General features: G+C 46.9%; 1 protein-coding gene across 5 annotated transcripts in view; it reads right to left on the bottom strand.

The window, feature by feature from the left end:
* Nucleotides 1-934: 934 nt before the first annotated feature.
* CAB39L (calcium binding protein 39 like) overlaps nucleotides 935-21,542 on the bottom strand; it is a 1,166,132-nt gene continuing 1,145,524 nt past the window's right edge. For 3 of the 5 annotated variants that reach the window (XM_069640066.1, XM_069640069.1, XM_069640068.1), the window contains one exon: nucleotides 3,956-4,291. In XM_069640066.1, coding sequence (XP_069496167.1) covers nucleotides 4,112-4,291 — 180 coding nt within the window. In that variant the 3' untranslated portion in view covers nucleotides 3,956-4,111. Of the gene's footprint in view, nucleotides 4,292-21,542 lie in introns of all 5 variants that reach the window. The other 2 variants (XM_069640065.1, XM_069640067.1) reach the window with 1 other exon arrangement.

Genomic DNA, 21,542 nt, shown 5'->3' with positions numbered 1-21,542 from the left:
GCTTACTTGGAGCGGCCGCTGTCTGATAGTTTGGGATATCGTGCACCGATTTACTTGCACTTTTGTTTTTCTGGATCCTGGTTGGATGCGCTTCAGCTCTCCTCCATGTGGTGCAATTAGATTGTTATCTCAGGCATAATTTTGCAGATCCGTCCCTGCACTGTCAGGAGCTCCACTAGCCCGAGGCCATCTTGCGCCACCCCCCCCTCTCAGCGGATCCGCAGTTTCTTTTATTTTCTAAATGAAACTGCTTTAATATTACTGAGGATTCCCAGCCTGACAACAGGGAATAGTCAAACAGCATGAATCTATGAACTATCCAATGCTGGAAAAGAATCATACTTCAAACCTGCTCAGAAGTGCAAACGTGAAGTTCATAGTCTATGTCTAATGAAAAAGTGACAGTACTGCAAGTATGTATCAAAGCCCTGTTGACAACTGAAGTTCTGTCCCATTAAAAATACAGCAACTATGCAGATATGCGCTGCACTGTCCAGTAAACATAATCATTTCTATAAAGATGTGCTTGGACTATCCATGATCACTGCTCAGGAAGATAAAGCGGGAGTAGAGACACCAGGGACATTCAGTTTTTGCTCTCTGTTTAAGCTACTAACTTGTACCAGAATTCAATTCGCACACAACCTATAGACACAGCACATCTTTATAGCTACACACAAAAGCTATACATTTTTCCAAATCGTGGTTTTTCTGATGTAGAATATCTGTGCCACCTCAGCTCACCCTACTTAGCACCAGTTCAGTATTTGCCTCGATAGGGCATTTTAGACACTCAATCCTAATTTTCGCTACTTCTGATTTAGGAAAAAGTCAGGTTTACGTTGGTGATGTACGCCCTAAAACAAAATGCACGTTTTTTTTTGCATCGGTAGGAGAAAAAATAAAAAGGGAACAAATAAGAAACGTACACGCATTCATTAACCACGCCTTTAATATGCTGCAAATATAATTTTATACATACAAACTGCTATGATAGAGACTGATTTTTATACACATGGCATTTTAAATAGACTATTTCTCTAATTTATTAGATTCCACCCCTTCTTAAAGGTGCAAAATGTAAATATGCAATCCAATAACTGCACAACAGTTCTTTGGACATAATCTTAGGTTGTCTTGATTTCGAACATTCCCATTACTGTTTTTGCCAATTAACAATCATCAAAGAGGTTAAAGGCCATACCAACCAAGAACAAAATCATCGATTTAAAGCGATCCTTAAATTAATACAAGAACTGGGACCAGCGTAACCATCACCCATCATTTCTTACATGAAATGAAAACGGACAACAAACGTGGGGATAAGATCCAAGGCGCTTTTCTCCCCATCATCTCAATGGAAAGGTTTCCTATCACAACACATGTTTTCAGAACAATAAATAAATCACCCATCACACAGGAATGAATAATAATAATAGATACGTCGTGAATAGATCGCCACTTGCTGGGGTACTGGATCATGGCTCCACTGTACAGAAAGTTTCCCTGCAATAGGAACATTTGCCAACGTTTCAAGAGAGAACTCAAATGTCTGTGCTACATGAAAAAATCACTGGGCTATACCCCTGCAGCTTTGCAATGGTTCTTCCAGTGGTAGCTAGAAACCCTAGAGATCTCGAGTTTAAATGGCCCTAGAAATATACCTTTTATTCAGAGTTTGGTATATAGCCAGTGGATTCGAGCACCCTCGATCGTGGCTGTTAAGTTACTTTACGTCCATTCAGAACACCCATTGGGCAGCACTGAAAATAATTCTTACAAACCAATACCCCCTGACAAAATGTCACACGACCTAAAATAATAATCATCATAATGTGTTTTATGTAGCTCTTGGTACAACAGTCTTGCATTTTCAAAGTGCTGTAAAAAAAATAAGTGTTGCTACTCCTCAACTCATTGTAGCTAACTCATATGAAGTCCACCCTGTAAGATTCCAAAGAGCAACCAACAGATGCATTAGCCCCCAGGCTATCTTACAGGCTACTGATTAGTCAAACCTACCCCATTTGCACTTGTGAGGTGTACATCTGACACATAAAACAGAACAAAATCAGAAAGAAATGAAAACACAGCATCTTCAAAAGCAATCAAGCTAGTTTTAACCAAACGTCTGTATACTCCCACACTAGTTATTGTTCACAGAGATTGCCCAGCACTCTAAGCCGTCCTCCCCCATGTGGATTTAAAAGAAAAGAAACAGGAAAGCTTTGTTTGCACGATAGAGCGTAAAGAATGCCAACAACAGTAGATATTGTTGCTTACCCTATAAGTATGCAACGGAGTTACAGGCCAATAAGACAACAGCTAGTGTTATAGACAGGCTACAAAGTAAATCATGCTATTAACACAGGGTTACGCCTTAGCCAAATGCATTTCCATGCCCGCTGTTTGTTACGACAGGTTCAACTGCAGTCACATGCAATTAGTTATGGACTGCATTCCGTGTAACCTGATAGGCTATCAATTTTCTACAGGATGAGCTAAAAGTTATCAACAGTTATTAAAACAAGAGTTTCTCAAATTTACAATGTTCCTGAAATACAAAGACTTGCATTTATGATGAACAGAAGCTGTCAATCAACTGTATTGTGCAAAATGCTGGCGAAACACAAAGAAAAACACACGGTTTGCGCTGGTGTGGAATAATATGGTAGAGCATTGGATTTTTTTTATATTGAATTGTCAGATATAATGTGTAAGTTAATGTTTCTAAATCTGAAACGAAAATGGAATTGAGTTATGTCTGTAGGGCATTTTCATTTGTAGGATTTCATCGGTGCACATCAAGCACTGCAAACCTCCTTTGTTTCTACCTGAAAGCTTCCAAAAGAGTCCAATGTTCAATACTGTACTGATCCTGCGACCCGTTACAGTTCCACTGTAACCAGAAGCTGTTCTGTTTCCCAGACACACAATAACCATCTACAAATCCCACCATCTTTGAATGTTCACTTTTGTCTGAGGCGCAACGCAGCCATGGGGCCAATCACCACAGGGGCGGAGCAACTACTGCCCCCTATCGCCAAAACCGGAAAGGCCACTTGAACATTCAGAGTAGCAACACCTTCAGGCTACTGCAGTGGGTTGCTGACTTTGCCAAGTACAAGTCACACCTCTATCCATTTAAAGGTTTGGCCACAAATAAAGAAAAAGACTACCACTAAAGAATCAGGACCCTAGAAAAGAAAAACTGATTGAAAAAGTTGGAGAAGTTGAAAAAACGTGCACCCACACCCAAAAGAGTAAAGGCAGAACAACATTTGTCAAGTGAAAGGGACAATGGCTGGTGTGGAAAAGTTAACAGTTTGCCGGTTGTACACTTATATAAAATGCAGTTATAAGAAGCTAGCTGGGTTCTGTGGTGCGCTTTCTGTGTTACAAAAATAGTTTCATATAATACCAGTTAGAGCAGGACCTTATGTGTATTGTTGGACTGTGAGAAGAATCCACCATTCACTTTCATTCTCCATTTCAGCATAATTTGTGTGCCCACCAAGGAACTTCACAGAATGAGATTCATTGAGCTACGTCAATGGCGTACAGCGTCAAGGGCGAAGAATAGATGGTGCTCGGGAACAGGTGCTAGTTCAATAGGGTTGAGTTTTGGTGCTGCTGCCACAAGCTTCTCCGATCGGACCTGGAGGAGATGCTGAAGGACAGCAAAAACAGAGGAAAGTTGCAGTGTGTGACTAGAGCAAATCTCGGTTAAGTATGGAGAAGACCAAGGAAGGCAAAAAACAAATGTGAGAAGTAATCAACACTCCTACAAACCCATCATTTTCTATTCAATGGCAGCACACTTCTGCCGATAAAGGAATTATCGCTATTTACTGCACAAGCATGGACATCAACACATACGTTGTGCAATGCCAGATCCTGTTGCCCTCCAAATTCACATTATTTAGCACACTCGATGAAGAAGAAAATATGAAACTAGTCTTTTTTTTAGTTTTAATATAAAACCCTTAAACTCTTGGCAGCCATTTTACTAATCTAAAACAAAAATAGGCACTGGTGATGCCTTCATCAGATTTTTTAAACAACGCTTATTAAGTGAGCTGAGATTATTGCCTGGAAGGGGGTTACATGTTTATGCTGTTGGCTTTTTCAAGTCTCGAATTTGTTTAATCAAGTAATTTTTCTCATCAGAAAACTGTTCATCATCTGTCCTTTCTTTCTGGAAGCTGCTCAGAAAGTCGATAAGCTTGGTCTGGTTCTTCAAAAGGATGTCCACAATTGGCTGGGTTTTGCTTGGATTGGCCACAAACACCTAAAAGACAAACAAAGACAATCTTCAAAACATGGTCTGGGATGACATTTCATGACAGTTAATGACCTAATCTATCTCTCTGCTCAAATTAGAAGCTAGAGGCAGCATCACGTCTATGTCCTTCTGCCTAATTACCGAATTTGCTTAAAAAGGTGATTCATCTTCCTAAAGAACACATTCCCAACATTATTTTTATAGTCTCTCCCTCTTCCCTGCTTAGGGTACAAAGCACCTCACCTGTCCCATAATCTAACCATTTCCTTTCTGTCCTTCCAGACAGTGAACCCTGGAGAGGCCTGCTGGGCTGTTCTCTTGTTTTCTGAAGTTATGACACTGCTGCTGGGCTTGGTGCGTGTAAGACTGCTGTTTTATTTCCCCTCAGTCTGCATTGGGCTTAAACCTCAAGAGGGGAGGGCAACCCTAGGCTAGTGAGTCTGGGGCTCACAGGGACTTTCTGCTGGGGTGGGTGCCAGGGGTGCCAACACTTGTAGGTGGCTGCGCATGCACGCTCTGCTTTCTGTCCTCCTGGACATTGCATCCTGGAGAGGCCGGCTGAGCTGTCTATTGCTTTCCTATAGGTTTTGACCCCGCTGCTGGGCTTTGTGTGTCTAAGAATGCGGTTTATTATTCCTTTTCCACCTGTTCCCTCTGGGCTTGGACTTCAGGAAGGCATGGTGTGAGTATGTTGCATCCCCGTAGCATTAACTGGGCTGAGTACAAGAGGTGCAGAGGCTTGTGCAGGGGCTGCAGATGGCTCTCTCCCCGGGGCCTGCAAAGGGCATGGCACTGGAGTTTAGCAACAGAAGTCAATAGTGCTGGGGGTTTCTGGGGCCCACACCTTGGCCACAATTTAAGGAAGGAAGGCAGCATGGGGTTGTGTGGATTGCAGATGCCCCTCCAAGGAGCCTGGAGGTCACAGTGAATAGGGGAATGTTACTGTGGAGAGTGGAGTCTACAGTCTGCCTGCAGTTTTCATAGCTACCTGCTGACGTGCTGTACAATACCTGTCCCACTTTGCGAGTGACAGCGAGTGTTACTCTCTTGCGGTGAGGAGGCAGACAGGCGTAACATCTTCCTGTATCATGCCATTGGTACTGACATTGATCAAAGGATGGTGAAGCTGCTAAGAGTTACGGAAACGGAGGAACCTGTCGATCGGACGAGCCCGGTAAAGGTGGATAATGCTGACGATCGGCGCCCGGACCCGCCAGCAGATGAGACGCCAACAGCCTCATGAGATTATAGTATCTCCCGCTATGAGAGTGAAGCCAAATACTGCAGCCGCTGGTCAGCAAAGTAATGAAGTGGATGTCAAACAATCGCAAAAACAGGCCCGCTTTCTGTGATTCCATCCCCGGTCATTATACATGCACCTCCACCTCCAGCGCTAACTCCTTAAACAAATTTTGACATAGATGCAGGGAGGCTAATTAACTGGATGCCCTTCTGATGCATGTCCACAAAAAATGTTAGCTCTGAAGACTGTATGAACACAGGGCCCATCAGTGCTTTGTGCTAGTATATAAACTGCGCCCCCCCAATGTCCTCTGTGTAGATTTACACATTGGCACTAGAGTTGTTGCTTCGCTTGATCCTTCACCTGCCTTCTGCATATGGCACTGGACTCAAGCAGGCAGAACAGATTCTACATTCAATTTGAAGTATCCAGAGCAACAGGGGTGAGATATTTCTCAGGTCTATCCTCGATTTGTGACACCACCCATGCAAGCATTCCTGTGTCTCAACTCACATGACAATGGTCCGAATGCACTGAGGCCTGGGGTAAATGGTAATGATGGGGCTGTGGTGATGTGGTGGTCTAGGCCATATTTGTGCCGATATCATTTTTTAAAAAAATTTGTTTATTTGTAAATCAGCACACACAGGAGAGCGAAAACATTAACAATTACTTATAGGCTCACGAGACACGTGCAAGTCGATATTTCCCCCACCCACATTGTCCCCCTTTGGGCTGCATCACTTCGTCTCACTGTGATGGGCCAGGGTGCGAATGTTCGCTGGTTGGGTGGAGGGTTCTCGTGATTAAGTGTGGTTTATAGGTTAGGGCCGGATAGTTCTGGTCATAGTCTAATAGGGATGCCCAAATGTTCATAAAACGATGGAACAAGCCCGCCTTGGCTGCCGTGACCTTTCAAGCTATCAAAATGTCCCAAATTTTAACCCACCAGAGAGATGTCAGGGGCCTTCTGCCGATTTCCAGGTGCGAGCAATCGTGATTTTGGCCACCAGTAGGAGTTGGGTTATTAGGGCTGCATTCCTTCCCGTCCTCGGGTAGGAACCTGGGATCGGAACCCCCAGGAGGACATGCTCGGGCGACAGCGAAATTGTCACTTGGGTAATATCCCTTATCGCGGCGAGGCATTCAGACCAGAATTCCTTTACCTTAGGACATGTCCACCACATGTGGAGGTAGGATCCCGGGAGGCCGCAGAGGTGCCAGCAAAGAGGGTCCAATGTCCGCTGGAAGTGATGCAGACGCAGAGCGGGTTGGTACCAACACAAGAGCAGTTTGTGGGTACATTCCCGGTTGGTGATGCAGGGGGAGGCTGAGCGCGTTCTTGACAATATGTCCACCCATGTATGGTCCTCTATAACGTGGCCCAGGTCCACCTCCCATTGGGACATATAGGAGGGTTTAGTGCAAAAGGGGTCCTCCTGCAGTAGTCTATAGAGGGCCGAGATCCTCCCTCGGGCCGGCAAGTCGGTTGCTGTAAGCTCCAGTGGGGCAGGGGGTCGTGTCGCTGTCGCTCGAGTTTGGGGGTGGGAACACCAATGCCTTAACTGGGCATAGGTGAATCTATCTGTTTCCGCGAGTTGGAAGGTTGATTTGCATTGTTCAAAGGTGAGAGGCGCGCCCCCCCTGAAGAGCTGCCCCAGGGACTCGAGGCCTCCCGCCATCCAGTTCTTAAAGTTTTTGGGACAGGAACCTGGGTAGAAAGCTGGATTCAAGAATATTGGGGAAAATGTACTCGGGCCTCCTGGGATACCATTGCGTCTACGGGCCCAGTCCCAGGACTTCACGGACGACATCACATCAGGCCACGTTGGGCGCATCGCAGAGGAAATGAACGAGAGGAAGCGGAGAGGGGAGAGAGAGGTGGGATTGTTCGATGTCCACCCATTGTGGGCGCCCTGTGGTGATTCCCCACGCTTGAACGTGAGCCAGCTGCGCTGCTATTTGGTATTTGCGGAGGTCCCGAAAACCCCAGGCCCCCCAACCTTGCACTACCCATCATGGTTCTTCGAGGGATCTGCTCTTTCTTGCCCTTCCAGATGAAGTCAAACATTTTCCTTGGAAGCCGCTGCAGGGAGGGTAGCGGTATCGAGACGGGCAGGGAGGAACAGGCGTAGAGGAACCTTGGATCTGAGGGGATCCGAGAGCCAATTGTGACATTGTCCGTGAAGGGCAGGATATGGGGTGAGGCCAGCAGCAGATTGATTCTAGAGAAGGTGCGATGCACATATGAATAGAAGATGAAATCCCTCTCCTCCGGGAATTGTACTCTCCAGGCGTCAACAACATCTAGCGTGCGGAAGAGGTGGAGCAGGCCTTTCGCCAATTTCAGGTCCCTAGATGATGGGGGGTGTGATGTATCTTTGAGTGGGTCAGGCGCCCCGTTAAAGTCCCCTCCATGGACGACTTGCCCCTCAATGAATGGAAGGAGGGACTCCTCCAAGTCTCGATAAAATCCTTCCTGATGTTCATTCGGGGCATAGGCTGAGATCAAGGTATAGAATTGGCCGAGGATGAGGCATTTGATTGCGATGAAATGACCTTCCCGGCATCGTAAGGTGTCTAGAACCCGGGGGTGCAGGTCTTTAGCAAAGAGAAGGGAGCAGGTGAGTTTCCTGCAGGAAAGCTACTGAGGCTCCATCGTCCTGTAATCTGTGCAGAATCGATTTCCTTTTCGGGGGGGAGTTTAGGCTGCTGACATTTAGGGTGATAAACCTCAATTTTAGATGCGGGGGCTGGTTCTCCAAGCTCTCTTGCCGCAAGAGGGGGGTGATGGGGAGTCGAGTCAGCCATGGTCGTGAGTGGGGTGCTGCATCGGGTTCTCCTGGGGCTGAGGTTTTCTAAATAGCCTCCAACGGGAGGTGCGAACTTTCAACAACAGCAACCAATGGGTGGACGAACTTGGGAACAAGGGGACCGGATTTAAAATATCGGTCTGTCCCCTAGTCGTCCAGGCTGTCATCGGCCAAATTTCGTCGAACTTCACTCCAAGGGCAAAAGGGTGACACCCACCTTGGAGGAGGGTCATGGGCCGCATGGGGCCCGCAGCAAGCTTAGGCAAGTCAGGTACCAGTGTCATGGATTTTTCAGGTCTGTCGCTGATCTTCACTTGGGTTTACGGTTTCTCTGCACTCTTGTCAGGGGGCATGCCTGGGTTTGAGTGACACAGTGCACGCATCGGGACTCCTTCGGCTGGTGGGAGAGGGCGCTGGTCCTCCCGGGGAGCTGGAGCACAGTATGGACGCTGCGTTGTCAAGATGGCTAATGGTTCGCGAGGTGCCGTTGAGTGAAAATTCTAAGGCTGTCGGAAAGAGCCGTCAGTAGCGGATATGTTGGTCTCGAAGGAAGAGCGTGAGTGGGCGCAGGATTCTGCGCTCCTGCAAGGTCATGGGGGAAGAGGTCCTGGAAGATTTGGAGGGGAGAGCCCTGGAATGAGAGTTCTTCGCGTGTGCGACCAGTCGCTGCAATGGCCTCTTTAGTGGTGTAAAAGTGTATTCTTGTGATCACATCTGGCGGGGAGTCTGTCTGTGCCCCGACGTGGGCTCAGTCTGTGGGTACGGGCGAGAAGGAGTTGGGTTTCATCTAGGTTAGGGAGCAATGACTGGAAGAAGTTGCCTACATACTCAAGGAGCTCCTTGTCGGGGATCGAGGAGGGCACTCCTCTGATGCGCAGGTTATTGCGGCGGGAGCGATTTTCCAGGTCTTCCTGCTTTTGGCTGATGGGTGGGGTTCTAGGTGGTCCGTAGAAAGTCTCAAGGAGCCAGCCAGGGGACCCCTCTGTCTTGGGTTGATGGCTGCAGAAAGGAGTGAAAAGCCTGGCCGTTCCAAGAAGGGCAAGCTTGGTCAGTCCCTTGCCGTGTTAAAGGAGAAGGTCCCCCGTCAGCACCAAGGGAGGGAGAAGGGCCCCAAGCCTCCAGTGGCTGCTGATGTCAGGTCGCCACTGGGCCAGACCTCCCTGTGGGCCAGCGAGGCAGATAATCCGTTGATGGCAGGGGTTGGGGGATGGGCAGGGGGGGGGTCAGTTGCCCGGTGTGGTGGGGGGGATGCTCTGGGGGTCCAGGAATCCAAGGAGGGGGGATCTTAGCATCGGGGGGTGGTGGAGAGGAGCAGCCCGGTTCACTTCCTTCAGGGTTCCAGGTTCAGGGGCCAGACGTCTCAAGTGTGCATCCAGGTTTGATATGGGAGGAGCAGGGGAGCAAAGGCCGCTCTGAAGCAGCTGCGTGTGAGGGGAGTAGCAGCGGGCACCACTGGTCAGTGCCTAGGCAGGTAGCAGGGTGGAGGGGGGGGGACCCCGGCTGGATCCCACCTTGTGTGTGGGGATGGGGGGCTCCTAGCCTCAGCTCCCCCGACCAGGGCTCTGTGGTTGCCTGCTGGGCAGAGCCGGAGATAGGGCGCCATCCGGGTCCCGCGTAGAGCTGTGGGGACAGTTGTGAGCCCTCGGGGGTAGGGGGGGTTCCAGTATGCCGGGGGTGAGGCCGCAGTGATCAGCACCGCAATCCGTGAGGGCCTCTCCCCCCGGTCCTGCCACTGCAGGGTCTGATGGGCAGCCCTCCACCATGAGCGGGGCCACTCCGCCGTGTCTCCTTCCCCCGCGATCTCAGGGGGGGAGGGGCCTCACCGTCCAGCAGGTCGGATCAAGCAGCGCCCTTAGAAGGGCAGGCAGCGGGGGGAAGCCGAGGTCTGATGTTCGGATTACATAGTCAGTGGAGACTCCAACATCAGACCTTAATAATACACCAGGCAGATGGTAAACAAGCTATAGTGATTTGATCAATAGGCAACCTTTCGGTGAGAGTGTGTTGGCTATGACATTTTGAGAAAAGAAACACAATGACATTGGCTTTCAGACCTCACATGAGTGACTTTTCTCCCTTTAATGGGATAAAGCGTTATCAAAACAAACTTATGACTGATCGTAGCGAGGGGTCATGATGCCCATGCCATGTGGTTCCAAAATAATGCAGGTCAAGGCCGATTTTCAAAGCGATGACCTGTGACTGAGCAGCAAGCTCATTGCTCAAAATGTGCATTTGAACACTTTGACTGGTCACTCTTTCATTCAAGGCGATCAACGAGTGAGCGCCATGAAAGACCAAATCTGCAGCCACCTTAGATTCCTGGAGGATCAGCTAAAAATGTGTAGAGACAAGTTTCAAGTTTCAAAATGCTGACAATTTATGACCTTTAAGAAAATATTTGTTAAGATTAGTTTACTCCACCTGCTATAACAATGATTTACCGTCATTTTGCAAGAAGGTTATCAAACCGCCATAAAACCAATACTGTTACACCTCTACTGGCCAGAGGCTCGTACATAGTCTCACATGTTCAGAAGAAACAGAAGGTTCAATGCAACTATCACACAACATCCACAAGGGAGCAAATAGAGAATTTCTCTCCCTGCCTGTCAATACAGAGCCCAAACAAACTTGTGAAGAAGCTGATAAGTTGGGGGGGGCCCATATCATGTAACTCAAATATGGATGACTGTGCTACCTTGGAAACTCTATTCTTGCCCTTTCCTATCCCTGGGTAACAGCTGCAAACTCCCTAGCCCAATAAGACTCTTATGGCATAGAGCATGGCTTTGATATGGTAGGGTCATAAGAAAATAAATCCTCTGTATTGGTTGCTCGCCTATCAAAGGATATTCCTGATCTAACGTCCAAAATTGAGAGACAAAAACGACTTAGCTTGGCGAGGGTAAAAGAAAGATTTGGAGAACAAACCTGCCCGTGCCCTAGTACCACAACTGAGCCCTTAAATAAAGCTGTCCCCTTTCCCAGCCAATGTAACACTAATGCAACGAGACTGGATGCAGAATGTTACAAGAAGTGGAAACGGGAACGACACTTGGCAGCATTCTCGATTAGAGGTGCACATGAACATGGAATCCTCACATCAAGATGAGCTTGAGAAACCGGGGAGAAGTTTATCCTTGACCTCTACTGGAAATCAAAGGGGTGACTTTATGTTCCAGCCTGAGTAGAGGAACAGTGAGACCTGTCTCTCTTCGAAAGCCCTATCTAACCTGCAAACCACTCTAATGGCGGCATTGACTATAATCCTGGCCCCCTCCTCTAAACTACAGGACTCACTTAATGACTCTTTGAAGGATCAGGCCACCCTGATATCAATGGCGCACTCCAAAATGATTTTTCTAGAAGGTTTTGTGACTAAGGTCCAAGACCGATTAGATAAAGAAGCAGAAACCTCAGTGAACTAGCAAAATCGATTGTGTGATCTGGCGAGAAGAGAAGAAACAGACAAATCTACACTGATGGCAGCCTTGTTAGAGGACTGTAAATGGATGAGAAACCAACATAAGCTCTGCAGCCAATTGGGCCCAGGTTGGCGAAGCAGTGATGTCTACATCTCCTTTACCTGAAGAGGGTACAAAGCCCATCAGGTCTTTGGAAATGTCACACCCTTTGAGGGAAGAACGGTTAATGAGACGAGACCGGGTGGGGATGGTCGAAACCACAAACGGCGTACCGGCTGCAGAGACTTATAACTCGGTTAACCAACGACCAGTCATCTCCATTGAACAACCTTTGGCAATGGCTCCCCGGAGAAATGAACACCTCGGTGTCTGCAGGTGCGAATGTCTTTTCGATTTTCCAAAACTCACAACCAACTAGTGGGTAAAATGCAAACCAAGGGGGAATAGCCATAAAAAACTAAAAAAGAGAAAAATATGAAAATGGGTCACAAACGAAAGTCCAACGTATCGCAGCCTTCATGAGAAACCTGAGAACTTTGCCTCCTAATACGAATTCTAAACGCTCAAGGAAAGATTTCCCAGTGGAAACCAGCGTATCGCATGGCGCCCGAGCAAGTCAAATAGGACCAGCAACTATTGACTCCCGGCAGAAAAATGATGATATAGAACTGGTCTCAGATGCTTGCCTGAGTGACCTCATCGAAACAATCGCTAGAGACGAACAAGTTGATGATTGGAGAAACCTGAGCTGATCTGAATTTGTAGAAATTGATCAACAAGTGTCACAGTTTACAAATGAAGTCTCCTCTCATCCTTCATTGAATGGCCAGTTGAAGGGTCAAAGGGCAAATAATTACCCAGTCATACATTCTTTCAGGACTCTTGAAGAAAATAGACAACTCCAATTGCATGGGGAGCCTTCCACGGGCAAGCCAGTAATGACTAACCAAGAACAGCAAGAGGGTACCAAGCCAATGTTTGATCAGACGAGACTTCGACCCAATTCTCAGAGGAAGGAAAACCGAATATGCCTTGAACGACTGTTATCTGCGGATCATAATTTAATCTTGAATCACCGAAACGTGATGAAACTGCTGCAATACATCCCGAAACTAAGACACATCACTTCAGAGGATGTCTGTGTAGTTCAGTTTGTTAATGAGAAACGCACGTATTGGGTAATCTGGACTCGGCCTCGGCCCTAATAAAATCTATGATGTTGGAAATGAGCGACCATCTGCTCACTCGGGGCTTTGAGCTGAGTTACTACACAGGCAACAACATGTCCCACGTTGATCGTGAGAATCCGGCATCCGAAAGTTGATCATTTTGGGAGAAGCAAAATCTGAATGCCAAAGGGTCGTGAAGCCATGGAGCTGGTCACTCAATCTACAGCCCCCAAAAGAGCATCGCTCTCAGTCATGATCGATAATAAAACGGCAAGGGCAAAAACTCCACCAAGAGGGCAGGAGCCCATGATGGGAGTCAAAAAAGCTCAAAGCTGGGCATGGCTCACAGCGGCCTTGGCAGAACCTCGACAGCATTAGAGCAAGATAAAGGATGGAAATGAGGTAGTTTTTGTTGGAACTTGGAACTCTAAGTTTTGTGGAACTGTTGTTGAACGAAAAATTGGGCTTGCACCATTTTGACATTATTTGCCTGCAAGAGACATAGCTTCGAACCAAACCAATTTGTGAAGGCTATAAGGAATACCCAAATGAAGCTTCCAAGGGCCGGCATTGGAGGCCCTATTCGGGTCTACTGACGCTTGTAAAAATTGACAGTGCTCTAATGGTCAAAGAAGTGTCCCAACCTACCCTGCATGTTCAATGCAGAGGATGGAACGACAGAACTTGCGCATAAGAGGAGGACAGCTTTACTCCTCATAAACCTGTATTGGAGTGTAAAAATGTGCTCAGATCAGGGTTTTATTGACTGTATTGTGACGCTCCTGGATGAGGCGTGTTTATCATTGAGGAATCCTCATATTATTGTATGTGGAGACTTTAATCTGCACTACCTAGACCCACAGGGTATGGTGCTGAGTGACTCGATGCTGGGGGAAATGGAGTTGTTGTGGTTGAAGGCGTCAGGGGCCCAAGACTTTGTGATGCTGAAAGGCCAGACAAAGGAAGATATCCCAGGGGTTGGGACATGGGCTAGGGAGCCCAGCAGGCATGTCTTGGCTATTGTTTTGTCTTCACAAATGTGGCTGTGGCAATAAAGAAATTTGAGGATGTGGAGATGCCGGTGAGTGACCACAATTTGATAGCAGCGAGCTGGGTGGTAACGCGACGGCCGCTTCATACCGATATGACAACTTTGGTCGAAGTGACATGGGGTAGAAATAGACTAAGAATCAAACCTTTGGATGTTCCTCGGATGGTAGCTTGGTTTGAGCAATTTGTATCGGACAATCTGAATGGAACGGAATATGGTTGGATTCTTAGAGACTATATTTAAGAACAGTGCCCCTCTGGAAGACCGAATATTGTGGCTCTGCACATTTATAACAATGAAATGATGGTAGCTAAGAAAGCGCTAAGATCGATATTAGGAAATTAAGGCAAGTAAATAGTAATGCATGTGAGAACCAAATAAAAAAAAAAAGAAAAAAATATCGGATTTGGCCCTTAGCGTCAAGAGCTGCAAGAATGCCAGAAGTCTCTGGGGACTGCTCAACAATGCTGGAAGCTTTCAACCGGCTCTTGCAACCAATCAGGTACCTGAAAATAGATGGGTAGAGTGCTACACTAAACTCTTTGAGGCTGGGGAGGAAGGGGTCCAGATTAAAAGCTCTGCCACTGGGGGAAAATGCTCCATTTACTTTGATAGAGATAAGATTAAAACAATGATCAGGAAGCTAAACTCATCTAGGGCAGCGGGGCCCGATGGCCTAGCGAATCACATTCTAAAAGAAAACGCTGATTTATGGGCAGATTTCGCAGTCAGGAACTTTAACCAGGTACTGGAGACTAAACGGATCCCCGCTTCTTGAAGGGAGGCCGTTATAGTGCCGATCTTAGAAGGGTGACTGTGAGGATCCCAAAAACTATCATCCGATCGCCCTTCTAGATTCCCTGGGAAACTGTTTGCACCTATTCACGCAGAGAGACTTGAATGCTTCGGTGCTGCGCTCCGGTCGTCTCGAGCCCGTCAGACGGGCTTCGTAAGGGGAGTTGGTACCTCTTTAAACCTATTTCTGCTCAACCTTCTTAAGCTAAAAGCCATTGAAACCAGACCAAACATCTACCTGGCTTTCATGGATCTCCAACACACTTTCAATGTGGTGAGCAGGGGGAGGCTTTGGTCCAAACTGTTGAACTGAAAATGCCCTCCAGATTTGGTGGAGGCAATCAGGGCACTGTATCTGGCCACGTCTGTTCAAGTGAGATTATCGGATGAGGGTACCATTTTGAAAAAGAATTATACATTTCGGGGACTGAAGCAAGGCTGTTCTTTAGCCCCATTTCATTTAATTTGTATATTTCTGATCTGGGGGAGTCCCAGCAGACGATCCCGGCGTTTGCACCCAAGATCAAAGCAACAGATCTTCCCTGGGTCCTGTATGCCGATGATTTCGTTTTCGTGGCCCAAACTCTGATGGGAACTGCAGGGCAGATGAACTACTTTCTCGCTGTATCTTGAATTGAACGGCCTACGACTAAATGCAAAAAAAAATCTAAAGTCTTAATCATGTCATTGGCTCATAGGAAGCCGAAGGGATCATACTTGTGGGCGGTAGGAGAGGAAAGACTGGAAATTGTTGACTCCATTGCCTATTTGGGAACCATAGTCAATAGGAACCTCAATGATGATGCCCATTATATGATGTTATGAACCAAGGTTAACGGCCCCAGGAATTGCTCTTCATATGAGATATGGGACCTGTTCAGTATTGCACCTGCTTGCTTTCTACAAGCAAAAAGTGGTCCAGATTTTAACTTATGAAGCAGAATCCATCCTGAGCTTAACCTGGAAAGTATGGGTGCTTATTGAAGGGTACTTTTGGCGAAAAGTGTTAAGATTACCAAATTCATTGCCAGTAGCTGTGATACAATTGTAGCTACGTTTGCAATCTATAGAGTCAATCGCAATGTGTAAAACTCTCTCTCCATTTAGGAAATGCACCACTGTTGATAACTCACTCCTATTTGATATACTGAGGTACAGTGGTTTGGCATCCTCAGACGCTTGGTTTTAGACTTGGAAAGGGAAATGTGTGGCCCTTCTTAGGTCTTGTGACATTTCACCAGAAATGCTCACTGCAAATCCGTCAAAGGTGAAAAAAGGATAGAAGATTGTGATTGGATCTCCACTCAGGAGTCCAGAAAGAAATATAAGCTGTTGTTACTATCAATCTGAGCTAATAGAATGCTAAACCCAATCCTCTTATCTACAAAAATTTCCATCAGCTCACTATTGTGAGCTATTTATGCGATGTTGCTTTAACATCCTCCCAACAAGAGAGACTCAACTGGCTAGGAGACAAATAATGAAAGAGGGCACATTTTGCAGACATTGTGGTGACAAGGAGAGGGAAGAAACATTATTCCATCTGGTGGTGACAAGTAAGGCTTTGGTGGAAACAAGGACCCGTTATATGGGGGCTCATATAAAATAGACAAGCTCCCTATCGGCCCTGGACTGGTGGGAAATGTTTCAATTGGGGAAAAAACAGGATTGGTCTTAGCATGAATGACATTTATTGAATGTATTTTTAAGGATTTTAAGGATTCGTGATTCGTATTTTTTAAATGAAGATAACTAGTTTTGAATTATGTTTTTGTTGATGATGTTTATTGTTTGTAAAAGGTTTGTTTAATCAACCATAAACAAAAACAAAAAAAGAAAAAGTAAGGGAAAATAGGGCTCTGGTCACTGTGTTATTCTCCATGTATCATGTATGTTTTCACTTTGCTGTGTATGGGGTCTGTCGGTTCCCCACTCAGGCTGGCAACCAACAAGGCATCTTGCAAGTTCGGCTGGGTTTCCGAGTCTCCTGGTGGAGGTACTAGGCTGAGCGCTGCCTCTTTTTGTAGCAGTGTTAGCTTGAGCACGAAACATGAGGTAGGGTGTGAGTGATATTTGGGCTGTGAATCCTCTCATCACAGTGTACAGTGTTAGGCAGAAACCTGTGCAGTTCCCTTAGGGAACACTGCAAAAGATTTAGGACTACAGGTGTTAGCAGTAAACCCACTTGGTAGCAGTCTGTACCACCCAGATTTACCTGGTAGCTGTGGTTGAGCAGTCAGACTTCCCTCAAGAAGAGTTAGGCAGTATGCAAAGTATACACAATAGGCACTCAGACACACCAATACAAGCAAACATTGACCAGAGCTTTGGTATCAAAGTATATAATTATTTATTTAAAAACACACAGTTTGAAACACTCCAGCACTCTTATTGTAAAACATTCTAAACACAGTTACTATTGTAATATATACACCCCTTTTTCCTTATCAGATAAGTCACAGTAAAACACTGCTTATTTTCATACAGAGGTGAGCGCTTAACTAGATGGCACTCCAATAAGTTTGTAAGAAGGGAGGGAAAAAGACAGAATATGGAAAAGGTACACCACTCTAAGGTTCAGGAACACTGTTAGCAAGGCAGAAGAGCAAAGGTCACTGGTGAGCCAAAGTCCAAAGGCTGGGACCACTCTTAGAGAGAGCAGAGCACAAATGTGCCCAAGATCACACAGTTACACTAGGCTTAGAAAGTCTTGCAGAGGGTTCAAAAAGAGTTTAGAGAGGCCTAGGAAAGTTTAGCCAGGGTGTCCCAGGCTAACCCAGGTTAGAAAGCCGGGGGCTAAATCTACCCCGTACAGTCGGTAGCAAGGGAAGCCAGGCGGGACACGGTACCTTAAGTGGGAAGGATCCTCCAGCGGTGGCAGTTGTTCCTGGCAGTGGGTGCAAGTCGCGTCGTCGTCCACGGGAAGAGAAGATCTCGACTTGGAGGAAAGATGAATGTCGTTGCACTACCAGGGAAGAAACCAGCCGCAGAGTTTTCCGATTAAAGGTGGTCCCTTTGTTCGCGGTCGTGGTAAAACGTGGTATCCCGGTTGCCGGGGTGCTTGGCACAGGCAAGGCGGCCACGAGGTACGTCGGGAAGGCGAAAAGACGGTGAAACTGGTTATCCCCACCAGTCAAAGGAAGAAGACTCTCCGGCGGGAGATCTCCTCTGTCGTTGGGAAAAGTGGTGAGACGGTCCAGCAGGGCTCCACCGGTGGCGGCGTCGTGGCAGGTCGGCTCAGCTTCTCCCTCGTCGGATTCTTAGGTCCTGTGGCGACTTCTGAAGTTCCAGTCCCCAAAGCCCTGCTTTTATGCAGAAAACCCCCACTCAGCCTAGCTGTCACTCAAACATGCTAAGTGGTGAGCCGGCCGGCTCACCACTTGGGCCAATCAGGATGGAGTGCGACTTGAGTTGCCTAGGCAACTCAGTCCAGGGTGCCTAAATCCCCCTCCACCCCTCCTAAGTACCCCAGACAGAGTGGCACCACTTTGGAGGGCTTCTGTGGAGAAGCCCGCCAAAAAGTGGAACAAAGGGCTCGACTTGGGTTGGAGTCAAAGAAGAGAACACAAACGCCATTTTAGAATCAAGTTTTGGCAAAAAATACCAACTGGAGAATTAATATTAATTAAATAAACCGGCGGTATGTTCGAGGCTACCGTAAATAATTAAATAAAGATAGTAGCCTAAAACAATGGGAAATCCCATAGGAAAATATTTGCGGTTGAATATAAAAAGTAGTATCCACTGCCACCAGCCAAAACTCGATCAGGGGGGACGGAGACGTGCCCCCTCGACTAACAGACCCCGGGGCAATTGAATTGCCCCAGCCAGTACGTCCACAATATGATGGTTTGTACTGGTTCTGTTCAGAATTTAAGACTAGTAAAGTCAATGGTGACTTTACATGCCTGGGAAACAGTAGTCAGTCCCAGGGTATGGAGTCTATACTGGGGGGTCACTATGACACCCCTGTGACACTGCACTGAGGGTGCTGTGTAACACACATCACAAAAACACATGAAGCCCTATGGAGTAAAAGACCCCATAGCCCATTAAACACATCTAGATTCAAAGAAACACACTCAAATCATGCCCAAGAGTGAGGGTAAAAGAGTCTCACTCTTGGCAGGAGAAACAAATAAACCCCAAAAATCCAGCAAAGCTGCTGGGGGACTCACTAGGTTAGGAAATTCAGCCTAAACAGAGAATTCTCTCTAACACTCGCCCCCCCAGACTAAGGGACAGGAGGATTTAATCCACTCCTGGATGAACCTCATACCTCTAGTCGATGACATACATCCTAGAGAGGCCATCGGCATTTTGATGGTGACACCCTGACCTGTGCTCAATGGTGAAATCAAACCCTTGCAGGCAGATTGACCATCTCAATAGTTTTGGATTTTCTCCCTTCATTTGCATTAACCATCTTAAGGGTTGGTGGTCAGTATGAATGACAAAAGTAGAACCATACAAGTATGGCCTAAACTTCTTCAGTGCCCACACAATAGCAAAGCATTCTCTTTCGATTGTTGCCCACCTTGTCTCAGGATCCTTCAGCTTACGGCTGATGAAGCAAATGGGGTGCTCCCTACCCTTCTCATCCAGTTGGCTTAGAACTGCATCTATACCTACATTGGAAGCATCAGTTTGTACAATGAAAGTTTGGTGGTTGTCAGGAGTTCTCAATACTGGAGCTTGGCAAAGAGCTTTCTTCAGTTTTTCAAAGGTCTGATTGCACTCCTCATTCCATTTGACCTTTTTAGGGAATTCTGGAGAGGAGATTACATTCAGTGGAGAAGCTATGGTCCCATAGTTCTCAATGAAATTCCTGTAATACCCAGTGAGGCCTAGGAAGGCTCTCACTTGGGTTTGAGTAGTAGGTGTTGTCCAATTTTGCACAGCTTCAATCTTGCTGAGCAAAGGCCTTATTTCTCCACCTCCTACCTCATGCCCAAGGTAGACCACCTTACTTTGACCTATCTGGCATTTACTTGCCTTGATAGTCAAATTGGCCTGTCCAAGAGCCTGCAAAACATGTCCTAGGTAGTTCACATGATCCTCCCAGGAGTGGCTGAAGACTGCAATGTCATCCAAGTATGCCATGCAGAAGTCCTCCATCCCAGCTAGAACTTGGTTCACCATCCTTTGGAATGTAGCAGGTGCATTTTTTAATCCAAAAGGCATGACCTTAAACTGGTACAAGCCAACTGGGGTGGAAAATGCAGTTTTCTCCTTGGCATGGTCTGTCAAGGTTATTTGCCAATAGCCTGACGTAAGGTCAAATGTGCTGAGGTACTTGGCTGTGTCAAGTTTATCCACCAACTCATCTGTCCTTGGTAAAGGGTGGGCATCAGTCTTGGTGACTGCATTAAGAGCTCTATAGTCCACAAAGAATCTCAAGTCTTTGGATCCTGCCTTTGGTACTAACACAACTGGGCTAGACCATGGACTAGTAGAGGGTTCTATTACCCCGAGATCAAGCATCTTCTTGACCTCCCCCTTGATATGGGTTCTCACATTTTCTGACATTCGGTATCCTCTGCTTTTGACTGGCAGACAGTCACCAGTGAGTATCTTGTGCTGTCCCCAAGGGGTCAAGCCTGGTGAGAGTGAGAACAGGGAGGCAAACTGATTTAACATAGATTTGCACTCCTCTTGTTGCTCAGGTGTCAGATCTGAAGAGAGATTGGCTCCTTCAATTTTTTCATCTAAAGGTACACCTCTAAGGAGATCAGGGAGAGACTCACTCTTCTTCCTCTGCTGCTGAAGCTAGAAGCAAGGCCCCTACTTCAGGTCTGGAGACGTACGCTTTCAGGCGGTTGGTGTGGAAGACTCTAGGTGCTTCCCTGGGTCTGCCCAGATCCACCAGATAGTTGACCTCTCCAAGTTTTCCCACAACTTTGAAGGGTCCCATCCATTTGTCTTGCAAGGCCCGCTGCCTTGTTGGGAGCATAACGAGAACTAGCTGGTCTTGAGTGAACTCAACCATGTTAGCCTTTTGATCATGCCAATGCTTGACCAAAGCTTGTCCAGCTTTCAGGTTATCACTAGCTTCTGCCATCATGTGTGACATTCTCCTTCGGAGACCTATCACATAGTCAGTCACTCTGACTGGCTTGAGGGGAGGAGCACCTTCCAACCCCTCCTTAATGAGGGCCAATGGACCTCTGACCGGATGGCCATAGAGCAGTTCAAAGGGAGAATAACCTACTCCCTCCTGAGGGACTTCTCTATAAGCAAAGAGAAGGCATGGCAGTAGAAGGTCCCACTTTCTTTTCAGAGGTTCCTCTAAAGCACCTATCATGCTCTTCATGGTTCTGTTAAACCTTTCTACCAACCCATTCGTTTGGGGGTGGTAGGCGGTTGAGAACTTGTAAGTAACTCCACAGGTTTTCCACATGGCTTTCATGTAGTGGGACATAAAGTTTGACCCCCTGTCGGATATTACTTCCTTAGGAAATCCAACCCTGGTAAAAATACCGAGGAGGGCCTTAGCCACAGCCGGAGCTGTAACAGTCCTAATAGGAATTGCCTCAGGGTATCTAGTAGCATGGTCTACTACAACAAGGATAAACCTGTTGCCTGAGGAGGTATGGGGATCAAAGGGACCAACAATGTCAATCCCTACCCTCTCAAATGGGACTCCCACAACTGAGAGAGGCACTAATGGTGCCACATTCTTGGAGCCAACCTTACCAGAAGTTTGGCAGGTATGGCAGCTCTTGCAAAACCCATCTACTTCTGCCCCCATTTTCTGC

The sequence above is a fragment of the Ambystoma mexicanum genome, chromosome 7q (genome assembly GCF_040938575.1).
Source record: "Ambystoma mexicanum isolate Mex_15411 chromosome 7q, UKY_AmexF1_1, whole genome shotgun sequence".
In the NCBI taxonomy this organism is placed as follows: Eukaryota; Metazoa; Chordata; class Amphibia; order Caudata; family Ambystomatidae; genus Ambystoma; species Ambystoma mexicanum.
This window is presented reverse-complemented; position numbering and strand designations above follow the sequence as displayed.